This window comes from Macrobrachium nipponense, chromosome 36 (assembly GCF_015104395.2).
Source record: "Macrobrachium nipponense isolate FS-2020 chromosome 36, ASM1510439v2, whole genome shotgun sequence".
Classification (NCBI taxonomy): Eukaryota; Metazoa; Arthropoda; class Malacostraca; order Decapoda; family Palaemonidae; genus Macrobrachium; species Macrobrachium nipponense.
In genome coordinates this window covers 49807236-49828113 of record NC_087220.1, presented here as the reverse complement: position 1 = coordinate 49828113, position 20878 = coordinate 49807236, and the positions used below count along the sequence as shown (strand labels likewise).

The 20878-nt window shown below is 47.9% G+C and overlaps 1 protein-coding gene across 1 annotated transcript in view; it reads left to right on the top strand.

Moving 5' to 3' along the window:
• The window catches only part of LOC135203623 (uncharacterized), a 99219-nt gene that overhangs the window by 39178 nt on the left and 39163 nt on the right, over nucleotides 1-20878 (top strand). The window contains exons 6-8 of the mRNA XM_064233455.1: nucleotides 18562-18891; nucleotides 19300-19638; nucleotides 19923-20249. Coding sequence (XP_064089525.1) covers nucleotides 18562-18891; nucleotides 19300-19638; nucleotides 19923-20249 — 996 coding nt within the window. The remainder of the gene's footprint in view (nucleotides 1-18561; nucleotides 18892-19299; nucleotides 19639-19922; nucleotides 20250-20878) is intronic.

Below are 20878 nucleotides of genomic sequence, written 5' to 3'. Positions count from 1 at the left end.
TCATTCTTCCCCGACGAAGAACATTCTTTTGTCCCTTCAGGACCAGCTATCCTCGCTTATGGCTCAGAGGACTCGCCCAGCAGCAGTCGAGCCTAAGCGGAGGAAGGACCTTAGACTGCCTGTCAAGAGGACTAAGCAGTCTCCTTCTCCTTCACCTACTTCGTCTCGTTCGCCGATCGCTTCTCCTTCGGCGATTCGCCGATCTCGTTCGTCCTCTAGAAGGACGTTACGTCAGGACGCTTTTGAGGAGGACGCTCTGCACGACGTTCGACAGGACGCTCGTCAGGACGCTAGGCAGGACGCTAGGCGGGACGCTTGGCAGGACGTTCGGCAGGACGTTCGGCAGGACGCTCGTCAGGACGCTTGTCAGGACGCTCGTCAGGACGCTTGGCAGGACGCTAGGCAGGACGTTCGTCAGGACGCTCGCCAGGACGCTAGACAGGACGCTCGGCAGGACGCTTGGCAGGAAGCTCGCCAGGACGTTCAGGGCTCTTTTCAAGACGTTTTTGGGGATTCCGACCAAGAAGTCGTACCCCCAGACGCTAGTTTACGCGCACAGGCACGTATTCCAGCGAAAAGGTCTTCCCTTTCGTTTGAGAAACGTAAGGACGCTTCTCTGGCAAGTGAGACTGCCGCGGATGGCGCTAAGGACGCTCGTCCTCGTCAGGACGCTCTACCGTCATCGAGTAGTAAGCGTCATAGAGAAGACAGCCGAAATAAGGCTGCCTCTAGCAAGGATAGGGGTCCTTTGATCAAGCCAAGACCCGACATTAGGACGCCCTCTCCGGACAGACGGTCTCCTCTTCCGTTTAGAGAAGAAGGAGAGCTAAGTAGTTCGGCTGAATCGGTTGAAGAGGAACCTTCTGCGGCCCCTTCAATCTCGGACTATAAAGTCCTCGTGCGACTCTTGCGTTCTTCTTTTGAAGACAAGTTTCAGCCCGCAGCTCCCAAGTCTCCTCCTTCGCAGTTTTCTTCATCTAAAACTGGAAAAACCCCGGAGTTTGTAGAGATGAAAACTTCTCTCTCCACGAAACGTGCCTTTAAGAAACTCCAAGATTGGATGATACGAAGGAGAGATCAAGGCAAGACGACCTTCGCCTTGCCGCCAGCTAGACTTAGCGGAAAAGGGGGCATTTGGTATAGAACCAAAGATGAAGTAGGAGTTTGTATCCCTTCTTCGGCTCAAGGAGATTTCTCCAGCCTAGTGGATTTGCAGAGGAGGTCACCCCCTGCTTTACCCTCTGCTAAAGTAACCTGGACCTCTTCGGAGACTGACCATCATTTGAAGGGTCTGCTCAGGACGCTGGAAGTGTTCAACTTCCTTGACTGGTGTTTGGGAGTTCTGGATCTGCAAGCGAGAAGCCCAGAATCTCTCAGTCTGGGGGAGCTGTCCAGCGTGTTAGCATGTATGGACAAAGCCGTCAGGGATGGTTCGGAGGAGATCGTATCTCATTTTGGGAACGGCTTTATTAAAAAAAGAGAGCTTTGCTGTGCACCTTCACAGCTCGTTCGGTAACTCCAGCTCAGAAAGCGGATTTGCTGTTTTCGCCTCTTTCGAACCATCTCTTCCCCCAGACTTTAGTAAAGGACCTGACGAACAGTTTGCAAGAGAAGGCAACTCAGGACCTTTTGGCCCAGTCTACAAGACGGTCAGCCGTACCTTCAACCTCTTCAGCTGCGGTTCGACCGCCGAAGAAAGTTAAGCCCTTTCGTGGGGCTCCCCCTCGAGAGCAGCTCCTCGAGGGAGAGGGTTTTCACGAGGAAGAGCTTCCTTTAAGCCAAAGCCTTCCAAGCGAGAAGCATGTCCTTCAGACACCAGTCGGAGCCAGACTGAAGTTTTTTGCGGGAGCGTGGAGAGAGAGAGACACGGACTCTTGGTCCCTCAAGATCGTGGAGCAGGGGTACAATATCCCCTTTTTAGATCTTCCTCCTCTTTCTACTACGACTCCCAGAGACCTTTCTCCATCCTATCAGGGAGAAAAGAAGAAAGTATTATTCGATCTCCTTCAGCAAATGATCGACAAAAGAGCGGTGGAACAAGTCGCGGACCTGGGGTCTCCAGGTTTTTACAACAGGATCTTCCTAGTACCGAAGCAGTCGTCAGGTTGGCGTCCAGTTCTAGATGTAAGCAGGCTCAATCTTTTCGTGGAAAAGACCAAATTCACGATGGAGACGCCTCATTCTGTTCTGGGAGCCTTGAGACCGGGCGACTGGATGGTGTCCTTAGACTTGCAGAACGCGTACTTTCACATCCCGATCCACCCTCTTTCAAGAAAGTATCTAAGGTTTGTCTTAGACAAAAAAGTGTGGCAGTTCAGAGCTATGTGTTTCGGACTGACCACGGCTCCAATGGTGTTCACAGTAGTAATGAAGAAACGTAGCGAGGTGGCTACACTCTTCGGGAATAAGAGTTTCCCTGTACCTCGACGACTGGCTGATCAGAGCGTCGTCGAGAGAGAAGTGTCTGAAGGACTTGCAGTTCACTTTAGCCCTAGCAAAGTCCCTGGGACTTCTGGTCAACCTCGAAAAGTCGCATCTGACCCCAACACAGTCCATCGTGTATCTGGGGATTCAGATGGATTCAGTGGCTTTTCGAGCGTTTCCGTCCCAGGAACGTCAGCGGCTAGGCTTAGAAAAGATCTCAGCCTTTCTAAGGAAAGAGACTTGCTCGGCGAGGGAATGGATGAGTCTGCTGGGGACCATTTCCTCGCTAGAAAGGTTTGTTTCCTTGGGAAGACTGCACATCAGGCCTCTCCAATTTTTCCTTGCGGATGAGTGGAAGGCCAAGGACGATCTCAATGCCATATTGAGAATATCGCTTCCGATCAAGAACCATCTAAGATGGTGGTTGGACCCTCAGAAGCTTCAGGAGGGCGTGTCCCCTAAGTGTTCTGAGCCCCGACCTAGTGTTGTTTTCAGACGCTTCCATCACGGGATGGGGAGCAACACTAGGAGGTGGAAGAATGTCAGGCTCCTGGAGAGGGGAACAGGTAGCCTGGCATATAAATGTTAAAGAACTGGCAGCAGTATTTCTGTCCCTGCAGTTCTTGCGAAAGGAGTTTGGAGAACAAGATTGTTCAGATAAACTCGGACAATACCACAGCACTCGCTTATTTAAAAAACCAGGGAGGAACACACTCCAGAACGTTGTTTTCCCTAGCGAGAGAGATTCTGCTGTGGGCAAAGAGAAAAAATGTGACTATCCTGACGAGATTCATTGCAGGAGTGCAAAACGTCAGGGCAGATCTTCTCAGTCGTCGGGAACAAGTCCTACCGACGGAATGGACCTTGAACGAAGACGTTTGTCGAGACCTGTGGACGTTGTGGGGACGTCCACTAGTCGACTTATTCGCGACGTCAAGGACCAAGAGACTTCCTCTTTACTGCTCCCCGGTCCTGGATCCAGAAGCAATCGCGGTAGACGCTTTGCTTTGGAACTGGACGGGCCTGGACTTGTACGCCTTCCCACCATTCAAGATTTTGGGGGAAGTCATGAGGAAGTTTGCGGCCTCGGAAGGGACGAGGTTAACCCTGATCGCTCCGATGTGGCCAGCGAGAGAATGGTTCACAGAGGTCATGTCTTTCCTTGTAGACTTTCCAAGGATATTGCCCTGGAGGAAAGATCTACTCAAACAGCCTCACTTCGAAAGGTTTCACCAAAACCTCTCCGCTCTGGGTCTGACTGCGTTCAGACTATCGAAAAGTTGGCCAGAGCGAGAGGTTTTTCGAAAGCAGCTGCGAGAGCAATCGCACATGCGAGACGTGCTTCCACAAGAGCTGTTTACCAATCGAAGTGGGCTTCCTTCAGGGCATGGTGTAAAAAGGAGGGAGTTTCCTCTTCCTCGACCTCTGTGAACCAAATAGCTGATTTTCTGCTCTTCCTCAGGAATGTGCAGAAATTAGCGGTCCCTACCATCAAGGGATATAAAAGCATGTTGTCAGCGGTTTTTAGGCACAGAGGCCTCGACCTGTCTGACAACAAGGACATTCATGACCTTTTAAAGTCTTTCGAGACCTCGAAGGTTCCTCAAATGAGACCTCCATCATGGAACCTGGACGTAGTCCTTAAATTCCTTATGTCAAGCCCTTTCGAACCGCTTCAAGCAGCGTCTCTTCGAAACCTGACAAGGAAGGCTCTTTTCCTAACTTCTCTTGCGACGGCTAAGAGAGTTAGTGAAATTCAAGCGTTTAGCAAGTTAATGGGATTCAAAGGGGACAATGCTGTCTGCTCGTTGAACCCAACTTTCTTGGCGAAGAATGAAAATCCTTCGAACCCTTGGCCGAAGACTTTCGAGATCAAGGGTATGTCAAGTCTGGTGGGCCAAGAACCAGAGAGAGTCCTGTGCCCGGTCAGGGCTCTCAAGTTCTACGTGCATAGAACGAAAGAGGTAAGAGGTCCCTCAGGTAATCTCTGGTGCTCTGTGAAGAGACCAGAGTTACCTTTATCGAAGAATGCTGTTGCTTTCTTTCTAAGGGACATCATTCGGGAGGCTCATTCATCGTTTCCAGAAGACTGATTTGAGCCTCTTCCGAGTAAAAGCGCACGAAGTTCGAGCCGTCGCTACCTCTCTTGCCTTCCAAAAGAACATGTCAATCAAGGACATCCTTGATTGCACCTTTTGGAGGAGTAACTCCGTCTTCGCCTCACATTACCTAAGGGATGTGAGAACGATTTATGACGATTGTAATGCACTGGGGCCATACGTTTCTGCGGACACAGTATTGGGGTCCGGAAGTAGCTCTTTCCCTATCCCTTAGTTAGGATTAGGTTAGTTTGTTGTGTTTTTAGGTTGTGGTGAGTCTTATGTGAAGATCTCCCATCCTTTTAAGGTGTTTTTTGTGAATAGTTGGTCAGGTGGTGGTCAGTTGCTTCGTTGCCCTCATTTGTATGGCCTCGATGGTCTTGTCACGTTGAGGTCTCGCACCCGTTGACAGATCATCCAGAGCGCACCAGCACTTCAGGTCTCCACCTGGCTGGCAACTCTGTTTTAAGCAAAAAGCAGCCTTACGTGACAGTAATCACATAGTCTACTTTGCAAACAGGTGAGGAACCAAGATGTATATCATCTACTTAATTTAAGTTTCCTAAAAAATCCTATTCTGTCTCTTCCCACCATCCGAAGGTGGGATTCAGCTATATATATATCTGTCAGGTAAGTGGCATGAACAAAATGTTATTGTTATTATACAATTAAGTTTGTTCATACTTACCTGGCAGATATATATAATTAAAGTGCCCGCCCTCCTCCCCTCAGGAGACAGAGGCATTAATAAAAATATGAATAGAAAATGGGAATGGTTCCTGATATCTGCCTCCCAGCGGCGGGAATGGGTACTACCACCTGGCCACCCACTGCGTGTGCCGCGAGTTTTGAAATTTCTGTCGGACGTCAGAAAATACAGCTATATATATATCTGCCAGGTAAGTATGAACAAACTTAATTGTATAATAACAATATCATGTTTCATACATTCAACTTCCCTGTCAGATATATACTTAGCTATAGACTCCGTCGTCCCCGACAGAAATTCAAATTTCGCGGCACTCGCTACAGGTAGGTCAGGTGATCTACCGCCCTGCTCTGGGTGGCAGGACTAGGAACCATTCCCGTTTTCTATCAGATTTTCTCTGTCGCCGGTGGTGTCAACATTGTTGTTACTACCTCCTGACTGGAATTCTTTTTTCAACGCTTTTGATCTTCTTTCGACCGATTTTTGGTGACGTACTTGGATCGTTGTTTGGCATTCGCTATCGTGGAATTGTTTTTGGACTTGGCTTTGGATTTTTCTTGGATATGTCTGACTCAAGTGTTGGTTTCAGAGTGTGTGTGAACGAAGGCTGTAAGGTGAGGATTCCGAAGGCTTCGGTAGATCCTCACACTGCATGCCGAGGATGTAGAGTTGTTGAGTGTTCTTTAGATAACACATGTAATGAGTGTGAAAGGTTGAGTGCTCAGGAATGGAAGACTAACTTCTTACTTGAAGAAGTTAGAGAGGGATAGAGAGAGGAAGGCGGCTTATAAAAGCCTTAGTAGATCTAGATCTAACGAACCCTTGTCTAGTTCTGTAGCTTCTTCTACTCATTATTATTCTCCATCTTTATCAGGCCGATCACAGGTTGCTAATCCTACTGATTCGGCTTCTGAAATTGCAGAACTCAAGGCTTCCCTTCAAAAAATGCAAGAGAAAATGGCGGCATTAGAAGGTAAGCAAAGTGAGGGTGATATTTCCAGTGATGTGAGTGTCCCCAGTGTAGTGAAGGGGGCGTCTGGTCGTCTTCCAAGCTCCCTGGCCCAGAGGAGAAGGAAAGTCGAAAGCCGTACGGGGGTCGTGGAGAATCCCCAACGATCAGGCGTCCCTTCGGCAAAATCTGTTACATCTCAGACTGCCAGGGATCACTACAGAAAAAACGTCCTACGTGAGTGTTTTTCTTCATCGGGATCTCCCTCACCGAAACGAGGATGGAAGGATACGAAGCTTTCCCATCCGTTGAAGAGGAACTGGAAAGAGCCTGAGTTGAACTCTAGCCCCGAGCGCTTTTCCGAAGAAGAAGCGCCTTCGGTCATAAAGAGAGCTAGAAAGGAGTTAACTCCCTTTGCTGTAAGGGAGCCTCAAGCGCCTTCCAGATCTCCCTTTCCTGCTTTTGAAGAAGAAAGGGATTCTTCTACCAAGAAGATACTGATGGACATGCAAGAGCAGCTAGCGTCGTTGGTAGGAGTCCTTTCCAAGGAGCCTCCTCGTAGAAAGGACGACAAGCTTCCTGTCAAAAGATCTAGACACCGATCTCCTGTCAGGTGCAACGAGCCTTCCAGGGGAGTTGTCGCACAGGCCGCCATCTCTGGGGGGAGCGAAGCACCAGGCAGGCGAGAGGTAGAAGAGGAAGAAGCGCCTGCCAGGCGTGTGGCGCCAGCCAGGCGCCAAGCAGGCGCCAGGGAACACCTGACAGTGAGGATTATGATGACAATGAAGTCCTCACAGAAAGGGATGAGCCTTCCAGGCGCGATTTTTCCCGAGATCGTTCCAGGCGCCGAACGCCAACCAGGCGCCAGGCGCCAGCTAGGATAGAAGAAACAAACAAGTGTGAGACTCCTGCCAGACGCGAAGCTCCTGCCAGGAGCGAAGCGCCTGCCAAGCGCCAGGCGCCTACTATACGCGAAGAGCCTGATAGTCGCCAGGCGCCAATTAGTCAAGATTCTCCTAAGGACAGGCGTAGGGAGACAATAGCTCTTAGTCCCTCGCCTGTTAGAAGTTCTTCATTGACGGAAAGGAAAAAGTCCAAGGAAGAGACAGACGAAAGAAGGGAGCTTTCTCCTTCCGATCCTCTCGACTTAGAGGACGTATCGGAAGATGAGGTGACTAACAAAGAAGGACTGTCAAACTATAAAGTTCTTACTTCTCTCCTTCTGGAAGAATATGGAGATTCTTTGACTCCAGCTGCTCCTCCTTCTCTGCGCTCTCTATTTTCGAGCGCTAAATCTCTCAAGTCTTCGTCCTTCCTTAAGATGAAACCGGCCATATCGATGAAGAAGGCCCTACAGTCTCTAGATTCCTGGATTAAGACTATAAAGGAACTAGGGAGGATGGTCTTTTGTATGCCTCCTGCCAAACTAACGGGTAGAAGAGGCATATGGTATGAGACTGGAGAAAATATAGGATTGTCTCTGCCTACTTCGGCTGAATTGGACTTCTCGAGTCTCGTAGACTCCTCGAGAAGACACGCTTTGAACTCGGCCCGAGCAACATGGGGCCTTTCGGAAATGGACCACCTCCTCAAGGGGCTTTTCCACGTCTTGGAGGTTTTTAATTTCCTGGATTGATCCCTTGGGGTTTTGGCCAAAAAGTCCCATGAAGCGGAAGGCCTAAACCCAGAAGCTTTGCATAGCATACTTACATGCATAGATAAAGCAGTTCAGAATGGGTCGGCAGAGGTCTCCTCCCTCTTTGGTGCGGGAATGTTGAAGAAGAGGGCAGTTTATAGTGCTTTCCTCACTAAGGCCGTCTCTCCTTCACAGAGATCCGCCTTGTTGTTTGCCCCTCTTTCAGAGTATTTGTTCCCTTCTCAGTTGGTGAAGGACATTTCACATTCACTAACTGAGAAGGCGACTCAAGATCTCCTCAGGCAGTCATCGAGGAAGAATAGTCCTGTGGCCAATGAAGAGAAGAAAGGGGCTCGTCCAACGCAGCAGCAGCCCTTTCGAGGAGGCCCTCCGGCTAGAACAATTTCCAAAAGAAAGACTATGGAAAGAAGAGGAAGAGCTTCCTTCCGACCCTTTAAAAAGGGGAAATGAGAAAGCGATCCTCCAAACACCAGTAGGTGCCAGGTTACAAGAATTTGCGGAAGCCTGGGCAAGCATAGGAGCCGACACATGGTCCATGTCGGTCATCAAGAAGGGATATTATATCCCATTCAAGGACAGCCCTCCCCTGACATCAACACCGAGGGAACTGTTCGCCAGATACAAAGACCGCTGAACAGATTTGTAGAGAAACAGAAGGTCAGCATGGAAACGTCTGCTTCAGTCTTTGCAGCCCTTCGCCAAGGAGATTGGATGGTGTCTCTCGATCTTCAAGACGCCTATTTCCACGTCCCGATTCATCATTCGTCGAGGAAGTACCTTCGTTTCATGATGGAGGGAAGGATCTATCAGTTCAGGGCCCTGTGTTTCGGCCTGTCCACGGCTCCTCAAGTCTTCACAAGTATAATGAAGAATGTGGCAAGACATCTACATCTGATGGGAATAAATATCTCCCTATACCTGGACGGCTGGCTCATCAGGGCCAGGTCGCAGAAACAGTGTTTGGAGGACCTTTCAACGACATTAGACCTGACAAAGTCATTAGGATTGATCGTGAACCTCGAGAAATCTCAGATGATCCCCAGCCAGAACATGGTTTATCTGGGGATTCGGATGGATTCTCAGGGTTTTCGAGTGTTTCCTTCTCAAGAGAGAATATCAAAAGGTTGCGCCACAGTCTCCAGCTTCTTAGGGAAGGAGCGCAGTTCAGCAAGGGAATGGTTGAGCCTTCTGGCGACCCTTTCCTCGCTGGAACAGTTCTTTCCTCTAGGAAGACTGCATCTCTGTCCTCTACAGTTCTTCCTGAAAAGGAATTGGAATTGGAAGACAGGACAGCTCTCCGATACTTTTCCAATTCCTGTAGAGGTGAAAAATCACTTAAGGTGGTGGTTACCCACTCTAGAGGAAAACAGAGGTGTGTCCCTGGAAGTTTGGAACCCGAACCTGATATTATTTTCAGACGTGTCGGAGACGGGTTGGGGTGCAACCTTAGGATCGAGAGAAGTGTCAGGCACCTGGTCGGAAGAGCAGGTGTCATGGCACATAAATTGCAAGGAGCTCTTAGCCATTCATCTTGCTCTAAAGGGCTTCGAGCAGATAGTCAGAGACGGGGTAGTGCAGATAAACTCTGACAATACCACCGCTCTGGCTTATGTAAGAAAACAAGGAGGGACTCACTCGCTCTCTCTTTACGAACTGACAAGAGATCTTCTTATTTGGGCGGATCAAAGAAATATAACTCTACTGACAAGGTTTGTCCAAGGGGAGAGGAACGTGAGAGCGGACAGGCTGAGCAGGAGGTTCCAGGTCCTTCCCACAGAATGGACCCTCCACTCAGAAGTGTGTCAGATCCTTTGGTCTCTTTGGGGGAAGCCTCAAATAGACCTGTTCGCCACGTTCCTCTCCAAGAAGATAGACACATTTTGCGCTCTGGCAGACGACCTGAGAGCTTTTGCAGTAGACGCCTTTATCCTAAATTGGTCCGGACTGGATATTTACACTTTTCCCCCATTTAAGATCCTGGGGGAAGTGATCAGAAAGTTTGTGGCCTTGAAGGGGACAAGGATGACTCTGATAGCCCCATATTGGCCAGCCCGAGATTGGTTCACAGAGGTAATGGAGTGGACGGTGGACTTCCCCAGATCTCTTCCAAACAGGACAGATCTGCTCAAACAACCCCACTTCGAGAGGTACCATCAAAACCTCCCCGCTCTTGCTCTGACTGCCTTTCGACTATCGAAAGACTTGTCAGAGCGAGAGGGTTTTCTCGCAAGGCGGCAAGCACAATCGCTAGAGCCCGCCGCAGATCATGTACTATGCGAGTATACCAATCGAAGTGGGAGGTGTTCAGAAGTTGGTGTAGGTCGAAGAAGCTGTCCTCCTCCAATACCTCTGTGACCGAGATTGCAGATTTCCTTCTTTTCTTGAAGGAGAAATCGCATCTTTCTGTACCGACCATTAAAGGATACAGGAGTATGCTCTCGGCCGTTTTCAGGAAGAGGATTAGATTTGGCCAACAATAAGGATTTGCACGATCTCATTCGTTCTTTCGAAACATCCAAATCAAAAGAACCTAGAGTTCCAAGCTGGAATCTGGACGTGGTTCTAAAATTTCTGTCTTCCGAAAGGTTCGAACCACCTCGCAGGGGTTCCTTTCGGGACATTACAAGGAAGTGCCTATTTCTTTTGTCTCTCGCTACGGCGAAGAGAATCAGTGAGCTGCACGCCCTTGAGTCACGAGTGGGCTTCAAAGGAGACTCTGCTATTTGTTCGTTCCAGACTCTCTTTCTTGCAAAGAATGAGAATCCCTCGAAACCCTGGCCCAGGAGCTTCGAGGTAAAGGGCCTGGCTAGCCTAGTAGGCAGAGAGACAGAGAGGTCTCTTTGCCCGGTCAGAGCGCTTAAATTCTATCTGGACAGAAAGAAACAGATGGGGGGTTCGCAACACGGTCTATGGTGCTTGGTAAAGGACCCCAAAAGACCGATGTCGAAGAATGCCTTGGCCTTCTTTGTAAGAAGCGTAATTACGGAGGCGCATAAGAACTGCCCAGATGACTCTTTTAAACTCTTGAGAGTGAGAGCTCACGAAGTAAGAGCTATCGCAACGTCTATTGCCTTCCAGAGAAATATGTCGCTTAAGAATATCTTAGAAGCAACATATTGGAGGTGCAACTCGGTGTTTGCATCTCATTACTTGAAGGACGTGCGCGTAACGTACGAGAAATGTTTTTCTCTAGGTCCGTTTGTGTCGGCGGAGACGGTTCTGAGTATTGGAGCAAGCGCCGATCCTTGATATTGTGTACGTAACCCTCTTGTTGGATACGTTCTTGGCTTCCTGCTGGAAGAAGTGTCAGATGTCGCACAGGCGGCCGTCGCTTCAGTTCAGTAAGGAACTCCAGTGGTATCTGACTATCAGAGGGGTACAAAAATTTTTTTCTTTTGTACTTTAGTGTGTGCGTTTTTGACTGTGTATTTCGAGTTATGGGTTGTTTGTGAAGAGTTTGGGGATAACTCTTGGCAATCTTAGAACTAACACAGGTGTTAGGATCGGGTGATCGGGATCGGTTGTGTGCTCCTTAAAATAAGGCGTGTTGTCATATAAGTGGATTAGCACCCATTGACAAATGCCAGTCAGGCTCTGCCGAGTAAGTGGATAAGACCCCATCGACAGACCCACAAGAACTCTTGGCCACAGATCACTATCTCGCTAAGGCTCTTGAGATATGTTGTTTACCTGTCTATTCAGTAGTTAGCTGTCTCTTACCCTCCACCAAAGGGTGTCAATCAACTAAGTATATATCTGACAGGGAAGTTGAATGTATGAAAATGATATTGTTATGATACAATAAAGTTTCATACATACTTACCTGGCAGATATATACGATTGATGGCCCACCCAGCCTCCCTGCAGGAGACAGGTGGAAGAGAGAAAATCTGATAGAAAATGGGAATGATTCCTAGTCCTGCCACCCAGAGCAGGGCGGTAGATCACCTGACCTACCTGTAGCGAGTGCCGCGAAATTTGAATTTCTGTCGGGGACGACGGAGTCTATAGCTAAGTATATATCTGCCAGGTAAGTATGTATGAAACTTTATTGTATCATAACAATATCATTTTTCTGTGTCCTAGTTTTTTGGCTTCGGCAGCGACCGATCCCCACATCACGTGTAGCAGATGCCGTTCTAATTTTTTTACTATAACGAATCCTTGCATGGAATGGCCTAAAGAACAGTGGAAGTCATTTTATAGCAAGAGATAGCATCGGACGGTTTCGACTCTTTCTTCTTGGGAAGGTTTTTCGCCACTTCCCAATGCTTCGTCTCCTGCAGTATTCACCCCCCCACCCCCCATAGTAGCGTTGTTCCTGTGTCTCCTTCCATTGATTCGTTGCTGGACGTATTGGGAGGCCACCAGGCTGATGTTTGTAATGTCGCCCCTTCTTCTTCCGGAGTTAATTTGATTCCCAGGAAGGGGGAGGCTCATTTATTGCAGAGTCGGAGGCGTCCAAGATGGTGGCAATTTGGAAGACGCTCGGGCTAGGGGGTCCCCCGTCCTTGGATGGTTTGCTAGCGCACTTTATGAAGGATCGCTACCCCCTTCCTCAGGCTGGCCAGGCCATCTCCCTCCTCCCGGCCTTGTCTTCGTGGGTAGCCGAGGTCAGCCATCTTGTATTGCTCCGCAAGTGTCTGCTGCCGCTTCTTCGAGTCGGATTGAAGCCGTGGCGTCAGCCCTGTTGATGACGTCACGGGATCCGTCGTTGTGTATTTCTTTGCCAGTGGTGTCTGATTCCCCTTCACACCGTGGGGAAGCCATGACGTCATCATCACTTGAGATGTCACTCCCATCGATGTTGTCACTCCCAGTCATCTCCTCTGTACTGCCTCTCTCAGCCGTGACGTTATCTCTGCCACCCAGTTCACTACATCTCCCTTCCATGCCATCGGAGCCTTCTCTTACAGATCGGTCTGAGGTTTTATGCCAGATAGTGCTTAAAGAGGTTGGACTCTGTTTTGGATGATAAGTTGGCTGCCTTGTCGGTTGGGAGGACTGGAAGGAAACGTGTTGCTTCGTCCCCGCCTCCTGCGAAGAGATCGCATAAGAAACCAGCGCTGTCTTCTTCTCCCTCTTCCCCCTCTACGTCACGTCAGTGTAACAAGCATTAAAAGGCTAAGGACTTTGCTCTTTCTTCGCCTACGAGGGAGGAACAACGCGGACGTGTTCTCGAGAATGTTGGTGTTTCGGAGAGTGTTAGTGTATCTTCCCTTGTGCAATCTACAGTGGCTGCTTCGTCCTCTACATCAAATCGCGGTTGTGTTACAACCTCCCCCGTCCGTGCACATCGTGAGCGTGTTGCAACCTCCCCCGTCCATGCACATTGAGAGCGTGTTACAACCTCCCCTGTCCGTGCACATGATGCAAGTGCTCCTTCTTCCCCAAGGCCTATTTGTCGCTGTAAGGATCTCAGGGTGCCTGTCAAGATGTCGAAGGTGGTGAGTGCGGAGTTGGTGCAGCAGGGGTGTTTGCCTGCCCTATCACTGATGCTTCCAAGAGTTCGACTCTGGGGGATTCTCCTTCGATCACGAGTGCTCGGGATTCCTCTCCAACTCACGTTCATACGTCTGCCACGCCCGTAACCATTCATGGACATGTTAATGAGTCATCTGTTGGAGGAGTACGTAGTGATGTTCCTAGTGTTATAGTGGGTTTGTCTCGGGAGCCGACACGTGGACCCAGCCTAGACAGGTTAGTTGGTATTTTGGGCTGTTTGGTTGCTGATCCTTCCGTTAATTTTAATGGGGAAGGTGCCTTAGAGGAGCCTACATATCCTTCTCGTTGTTGGTCTCCTTTGCCGGAGCAGGAGGAGGGAGACGCGAGATTTTTTTGTCTACCTTTTCGGAAGGTTGATCTCGTTCATGGGTTCAACAATTTGGAAAGAAGGACTCAGGCTCGGTTGTCTTACACTCCTTCTTTCTTGGAAGCCTTGGTGGGAGCTACGCAGGATCCCAAATCATCTCTTCAGCTTCCCTTGTCAGGGTACGTCCAGTCGATCTTGCATAAGGTTAGCGCCTCTGTTTCGGACCGGGACAGTTCGCTTTGCACTAGGGGCTCTGCCAAGCTACTACCCCCACCTCTCACGAGACATAGGAAGTACTATGCTACGAACTCTGCATTTTTGATGTCGTGCCATCTTAACCCAGACGTCATTTGCCTGAAGCCAGGATTGACTTTGGAGCAGGTGAGGTCGGTGGCTCCGTCCTTGCCTCCACAAGATGCCTTAGCATTGGAATCTACAGCAGCCTCCATGTTGCAGACGGTTTCTTGGCTGGACTTCTGGTCTGTAGTCATTGCTAAGATAGCTTCTGACAGGTCCCCGGAAGGGTTGATGAGTGCATCCTCGCTTGCCAGTCTGTTGCAGTCTGGAGGAAAGGCGTTTTCATATATGGCTCGCCTCAGTGTTAATTTATGGGCTAACCTTCTTCTGATTAGAAGAGACGTAGCTTTGTCTAGGATGGAGAGATCAGTGACACAGAGTCAGTCCTTGCTGGCATTGAGGAACGCGGCGGGCTGACACCAAAGACAGACTGGTGCACCAGGCCGTGTCTAAGTCGGAGTCTCGTCCTCGGAGATGTCCAGCTCCTCCTCCTGCCCCTGTCCAGCAGCAGTCAAGAAGATCGTCGCTTGGTAGGCCGTCGAGGAATTCAATTTCGGCAGGGCCTTCCCGTTCGACTCAGCCTAGGTCAGAGGATCAACGTTCCTTTTGCTCTCATTCCTTTAAGCCAATAAGGGGCCTAAGGGGCAGAGGTAAAGGGGGCCGTCGGTAGGTTAGGCGCCTCTCCCTCTCCTGCGCCACAGGTGGGGGGTTACCAATCGACTTCTCTCCTCTCTGTCGGACAAGCTGCAGCTCAGGAAGGCATATCTTCCAGATTCTCTGAAGTTCTTGGCTCCTCGGGAGGAAGTGCAGAAGATGCTAGACAAGGATGCGATAGAGGAAGTGGTGCATCCGTCTCTGGGGTTTTACAGTCACATCTTCTTGGTGCCCAAGGCGTCAGGAGGATGGAGACCTGTGATTGACTTATCCACCTTGAATCACTTCATCAGGAAGACACGGTTCAAGATGGAGACCCCACGTTCGGTGTTGGCAGCCTTGAGGGAAGGCGACTTCATGCTGTCGATAGACTTAAGGGACGCATGCTCCCAAATCCCTATTCATCCGTCCAGGAAGTTCCTTCGCTTCTCTCTTGGGGACAAGGTCTTCGAGTTCAAAGTCCTATGCTTCAGGCTGACAACAGCCCCTGAAGTGTTCACAAGGGTCTTCTTTCTCGTGTCAAGTTGGGCCCATGCTCAGGGGATACGTTTGCTGAGGTACCTCGATGATTGGTTGGCCTTGGCAGTTTCCAGGGAAAAGTTGCAGCAGGACAGGGATCGTCTACTTCGGTTGTGTCTGGAACTGGGCATCGTAGTCAACCAGGAAAAGTCAAACCTCTTACCCAGTCAAAAAATTCTCTACCTGGGCATGGTCATCAATACGACAGTGGCAAAAGTTTTCCCGTCGGATCAGAGATTGGAGAAGTTGCGAGTGGTAGCGCGCAGCTTCCTGTCGGAACCACATCAGTCAGCTCATCAGTGGCAGGTTGTTCTGGGAGTGTTGTCTTCCCTGGAGAAGCTGGTCCCTCATGGGGGTCGTCATCTTCGGTCTCTGCAATGGAGACTGGGAGAATTCTGGTCTCTGGCGGGGGACTCTCCCCTGTTAATGGTTCCTCTGTCTCTAGAAGTGAGAGAAGACCTTCGTTGGTGGTTGGACGACCAGAATCTGATGAAGGGTGTCCCTCTGCGTTCTCTTCCACCAGACTTCTGTTCTCAGAAAACCTCCCTCGCAGGTTGGGGTGCTCATTTAGGCGGCCTCATCGCTTCAGGCGTTTGGAGTTTGGAGGACAAACAGCAACATATCAACTTTTGGAGTTGAAGGTAGCCTTCCTGGATCTGAAGGAGTTGAAGGTAGCCTTCCTGGATCTGAAGGAGTTTCGGGAGAAGGTAGAAGGTCATTCTGTTGTTCTCATGTCGGAGAACACCATGGTGGTAGCCTATGTGAACAAACAGGGAGGCCTGGTTTCTCGTCAACTTCACGCTTTGACCATTGAGGTTCACCAGTGGGTGGTCAGCAATTCGGTAGAGCTCTCAGCCAGGTATATCCCAGGCAAACGGAATGTTGTCGCAGACAAACTCAGTTGTCGGGAACAGATCTTAGGCACAGAGTGGTCCCTTCATCAAGTGGTAGCAGACAAGCTTTTCCAGGTTTGGGGGAGACCCATGCTGGTTTTTTGCAACTCTCTTCAACAGGAAGCTGGAGATATTCTGTTCAGTGGTTCCAGATCCTTTAGCGTTAGCAGAGGACGCATTCCAACATCCCTGGGACAACCTGGAGGTGTATGCCTTCCCTCCGTTTTGTTTGATCCGTCAAGTTCTGAACAGGCTGATGAGTTCACAGGGTCTCAGGATGACTTTGGTAACCCCTCTGTGGCCTCAGGCGGAATGATTCCCAGATCTGCTGTCGTTGTTGTCAGAGGTTCCGAGGGAGATTCCCCCTTGGCAACATCTCCTGTGTCAGCCCCATGCGGAAAGGTTCCACCATTCAGTAGAATCCCTGTCTCTTCACGGTTAGAGGCTATCAAGTATCTCCTCTGATCGAGAGGCTTTTCTCAGAAGGACAGCAGGGCATATGTCCAGCAGTCTCAGAAAGTTGACCTCCGCGGTTTACCAAGGCAAATGGGCAATCTGCTGTGATTGGTGTAGTAAATGGGGTTTTTCTCCACTCGCAACCTCTATTCAGCGAATAGTAGACTTTTTAACCTTCCTCAGAGACGAGAATCGTTTGTCCTTTTCTACCATTAGAGGCTACAGGGCGGCCCTGAGTTTGGTGTTACGCCTTAGAGGTATTGACATCTCCTCCTCCTGGGAACTTTCCTTGCTAGTTAAGGGGTTTGAGCAGTCGAGTTCTCCTAGAGCTCAAGCCTCTGACGTAGGATGTTTCCTTGGTTCTCAAGAGCTTCACTAAGAGTCCATATGAGCCCTTGCGTTGCTCATCTTACAAGAACTTGACGCTCAAGACAGTTTTCCTTCTGGCCTTGGCATCTTCTAAGAGGGTAGGAGAGCTCCATGGTCTGAGCTGAGGTGAAGCTCATCAGGGGTTGGGGGTCAGTGTCCGAATCTGTCCCAGAATTCGTGGTCAAGACCCAAAACCCCCCTGTGCACAATGACAGGTTCACTTCGTTTTCCATTCCATCAGTGAATGACTTTGTGGATGGTGATGCTCAAGAGCTTTTGTTGTGCCCTGTCGGGGCCTTGCCTTGTTATCTTAAAAGGGCTCGGCACCTTAGACCAGGCTGCCGCACACTTTTTATTAGCACAGGCCGTACAAAGAAAAAGGTGTCTAAGAATACTGTCTCTTTTTGGATATGGGAAGCCATCAGACAGGCATACTTGACTCTTGATGATTCCACCACCACGCCTGTGCAGGCTAGAGTGCATGACGTTAGGGGTATTGGTCCCTCTCTGGCTTTCAAAAAGAACTTGGCTGTACATAGAGTGCTGAACGCTGGTACTTGGTTACGCCAGTCCACGTTCACCTCTTTCTATCTTGATGTTGCCCACAGATCTGTGGACACGTTTTCCCTGGGTCCTGTGGCAGCTGCCCAACAGGTTGTGTAACTCACACTTCTGTATCTGACCTAAGATGATTGTGTGGATGAGAGTATGAGTGAGTTGGCTGGTCTCCTCCTTTCTCTTGTACCTTTCCTTCTTCCTTCGGGCAGTTTAAGGAATAGACACGTCATTCGCTGGACTGGTCTGATACAGGTGAGTAAGGTAGTCATACTGATAGTGTGGTTGCTTAATACACAAATATCAAACCCTCTATTTGGTAGCATATGCTTCACTCCTTGGCAAGGAGGAGTTGGGAGTAGTACAAACCCTGATGTATTGGTTTGCTATTGGACAGTCTTAAGTTTCTCTTTGGTTCCCTATACAATGGTTCTCCCATGTAGCACTGTACGTCACTCAGGGTCTGAGTGGTTAGATATCAGTTTATCTAGCTTCTCAACAGGCTTCAGTCCCTCTCCAGAAGTCATTTCTTCTGGAAGCTGGACTGGTGGGTAGGCCCCCAGCTGGTTTAGGATGTCTTGTACCTCCTTCCGAGTATGAGTCTATCCTATTGTTAAGACCGAAGGTTTGTTCACGTGTGAACAAATGACAAATTTTCTAAGACAATTTGTATCTTTCATAGCTACAAACCTGAGTTCTTAACATTATACTGCCCGCTTCTGGCTGCCCCTCTGTGTGTTAAGACATCCTGAGTTGGGAAAGACTGACATGGTGGCGTAGGTGAGTGGTGCTTGACCACTCTTTACCCAATCTATGCATGGATTGCCAGATATCACAAGATTCCTTGCTTTCATCTGTTTTTTAACCGGATCCGGCTAGGCGCTAGAAATGATCTTATTGTTAAGACCTCAGGTTTGTAGCTATGAAAAATACAAATTGTCTTAGAAAATTTGTTATATTTTATGCAAGATTAATGTAGACATCATATGTTCTTGGAGTTCATGCTTTTTTTTAATTTGGTGTACATTTTAATAGGCTTTTCAAACTTTGGATAGGATTTTGGTGTTTCTAACCAAAGACTAGGCTTTTCACTATTCCCCTAACTGCATTTTGGGCATGCCCAAAGCCATGTAAATAAAGAGAGACTGTAATTTAATTTCTTTTCTAGCGTGAAATCAGATCCAAGAGAAAGGAAGGACTCTTTACTTCTGGCCTATGTGATTCACTGGCCTTGGATGATGATGATGATTACAACTTGAACAACTGGAGTGATGATGACTCTTGTATGCTACCAGATTTGACTTATTTAGTGCCTACATCAACTCCGGACAATGCACTAAGTAATAAACAGGCAGCTGTAGGTACAGAAACGATTACAGAGCAAGCTAATGGAGGTGCAGTGGATTGTACCAAAGAACAGGCCAGTGGTGAAAAAGGGATAGGTCCAAGTTCTCTACCAATTATGCTCTCAAAAACAGTCAAACCCTTTGTGGTAATGGTGAGTTCAGTTCTCTTCAATGACTGATATCTTGTCCAGCTGTGTAGAACAGTATGATTACATTTTTTTTTGGGGGGGGGGTTCTAAGCCTGATGTTCCTAGACTAGTTCTGGGTAGAGAAGCCTTTTGTGAGAAAGGTAATGTGTGTGATATTTTGCTCACTAAAATGTCATTGTTTTGTCTTATGTGCTTAATACGCTTATTTTATGCAAAATTAATGTAGACTTCATGTGTTTTGGAGTGCATGCTTTTTTAATTTGGTGTACATTTTAATAGGCTTTTCACACTTTGGATAGGATTTTAGTGTATCTTGCCCTAGGCTAGGCTGTTCACTATTCCCATACCTGCATTTTGGGCATAATCAGATGTATTTAAATGAAGAGTTACTGTCATTTAATTTTTTTCCAGCGTGAAATTGGAACCAAGAGAAAGGAAGGACTCTTAACTTACGGTCTAGATGATTCACTGGCCTTGGATGATGATGATGATGATGATGACAGCTTGAATACTAACTGGAGTGATGATGACTCTCATATACTGCCAGATTTGACTTTAGCGCGAGCCTCAATTCCGAACTATCCACTTAGTAATAAACAGGCAGCTTCAGGTACAGAAACAATTACTATAAAACAAGCTTTTGGAGGTGCTGTGGAATGTACCACAGAGCAGGCCAGTGATGAAAAAGGGAGAGATCCTAGTTCTTCACCAATTATGCTCTCAAAAATAGTCAAACCCTTTATGGTAATGGTGAGTTCAGTTCTTCAATTACTGATTTCTTGTCAAGCTGTGTAGAATAGTATGATTACATTTTTTTGGCTTCTAAGCCTGATGTCTTTAGAGTCCCCAAATAATGTGGCAGACGAATGAAACTTAACTGTTAGTTTCTTAGACTCAGGGATCCTTATGATTTTTTAAAATGCTAGTAATTAGATTTTTTTTTTCAGTGAATTGTCTAGAACTTTGTAGGCAAACCAAATCAAGCTGTAATTGCGGGTTGGATTTTTGTGAAACAATTTCATTCTTCCTTTCAGCCTGAGGTAAAAGAAGTTGGAAAGAAAAGAATTGCTACTCTTGGTCCCAGTCATCCACTTGCCATTGATGGTGATGACTTGGGTAACCTGAGTGATAACACTCTTTTGATGCCAAAGGTGACTTCATCAGTGTCTACCCCAACCCCAAACTGTACACTTGGTATCAAACAAGCAACTTCAGACCCTGAACAAGCTTGTGGAGGTGAAAGAGAAGGCTCCAAAGAACAGGCTAGTGGTAAAGAAGGCAGAGGGTCTAATTATCCACCAGATGTGCTTTCACAAAGAGTCCAACCCTGTGTGGTTTTGTTGTCCAGACTGCTTAAATCAGTGAGATTTTTTCTATTTTTGTTCTAATCACAGCACCTGTACTTTTAAGTTTGGCAATATAATGTGGAAGAAAAATGACAACTTATTTAGGAGTTTGTGACCCACGGATCTGCATGTACAATTGCAATAATGACACATGAGTGCTGTTTGTTTTCTAACCGACTGAATTGTCTGGAATTTTGAAATTAAGCTAATTATAATTAATGGGGTTTTTGGGAAGCTACATTGAAATGATATAATCTCTTGTTTACCAGCACATTCTAAATTGGTACTTTCTTATTTAATCATCCTTAGGGTACATCTCCCATAGAATTTTATTTAGAAACTCCTTCAAAGATTGCTGAATTACTAGCAGTATCTATGCTGTTTATTTCAACCATATACTTAGCTGCTGCTAGGAGAATAAGTGGTAAAAGAGAGAGAGAGAGAGAGAGAGAGAGAGAGAGAGAGAGAGAGAGAGAGAGAGAGAGAGAGAGAGAGAGAGAGAGAGTTACTGTACTGACATGTACACATTAAAGTAAAACATACCCTGTATTCATATAAACGAAAGGAAGTTACCGTATAAGGTTAAGTGAAAAGTAACTTAAAATTAAAAACCATACAAAAATTATATTTTACACGAGAGAAAG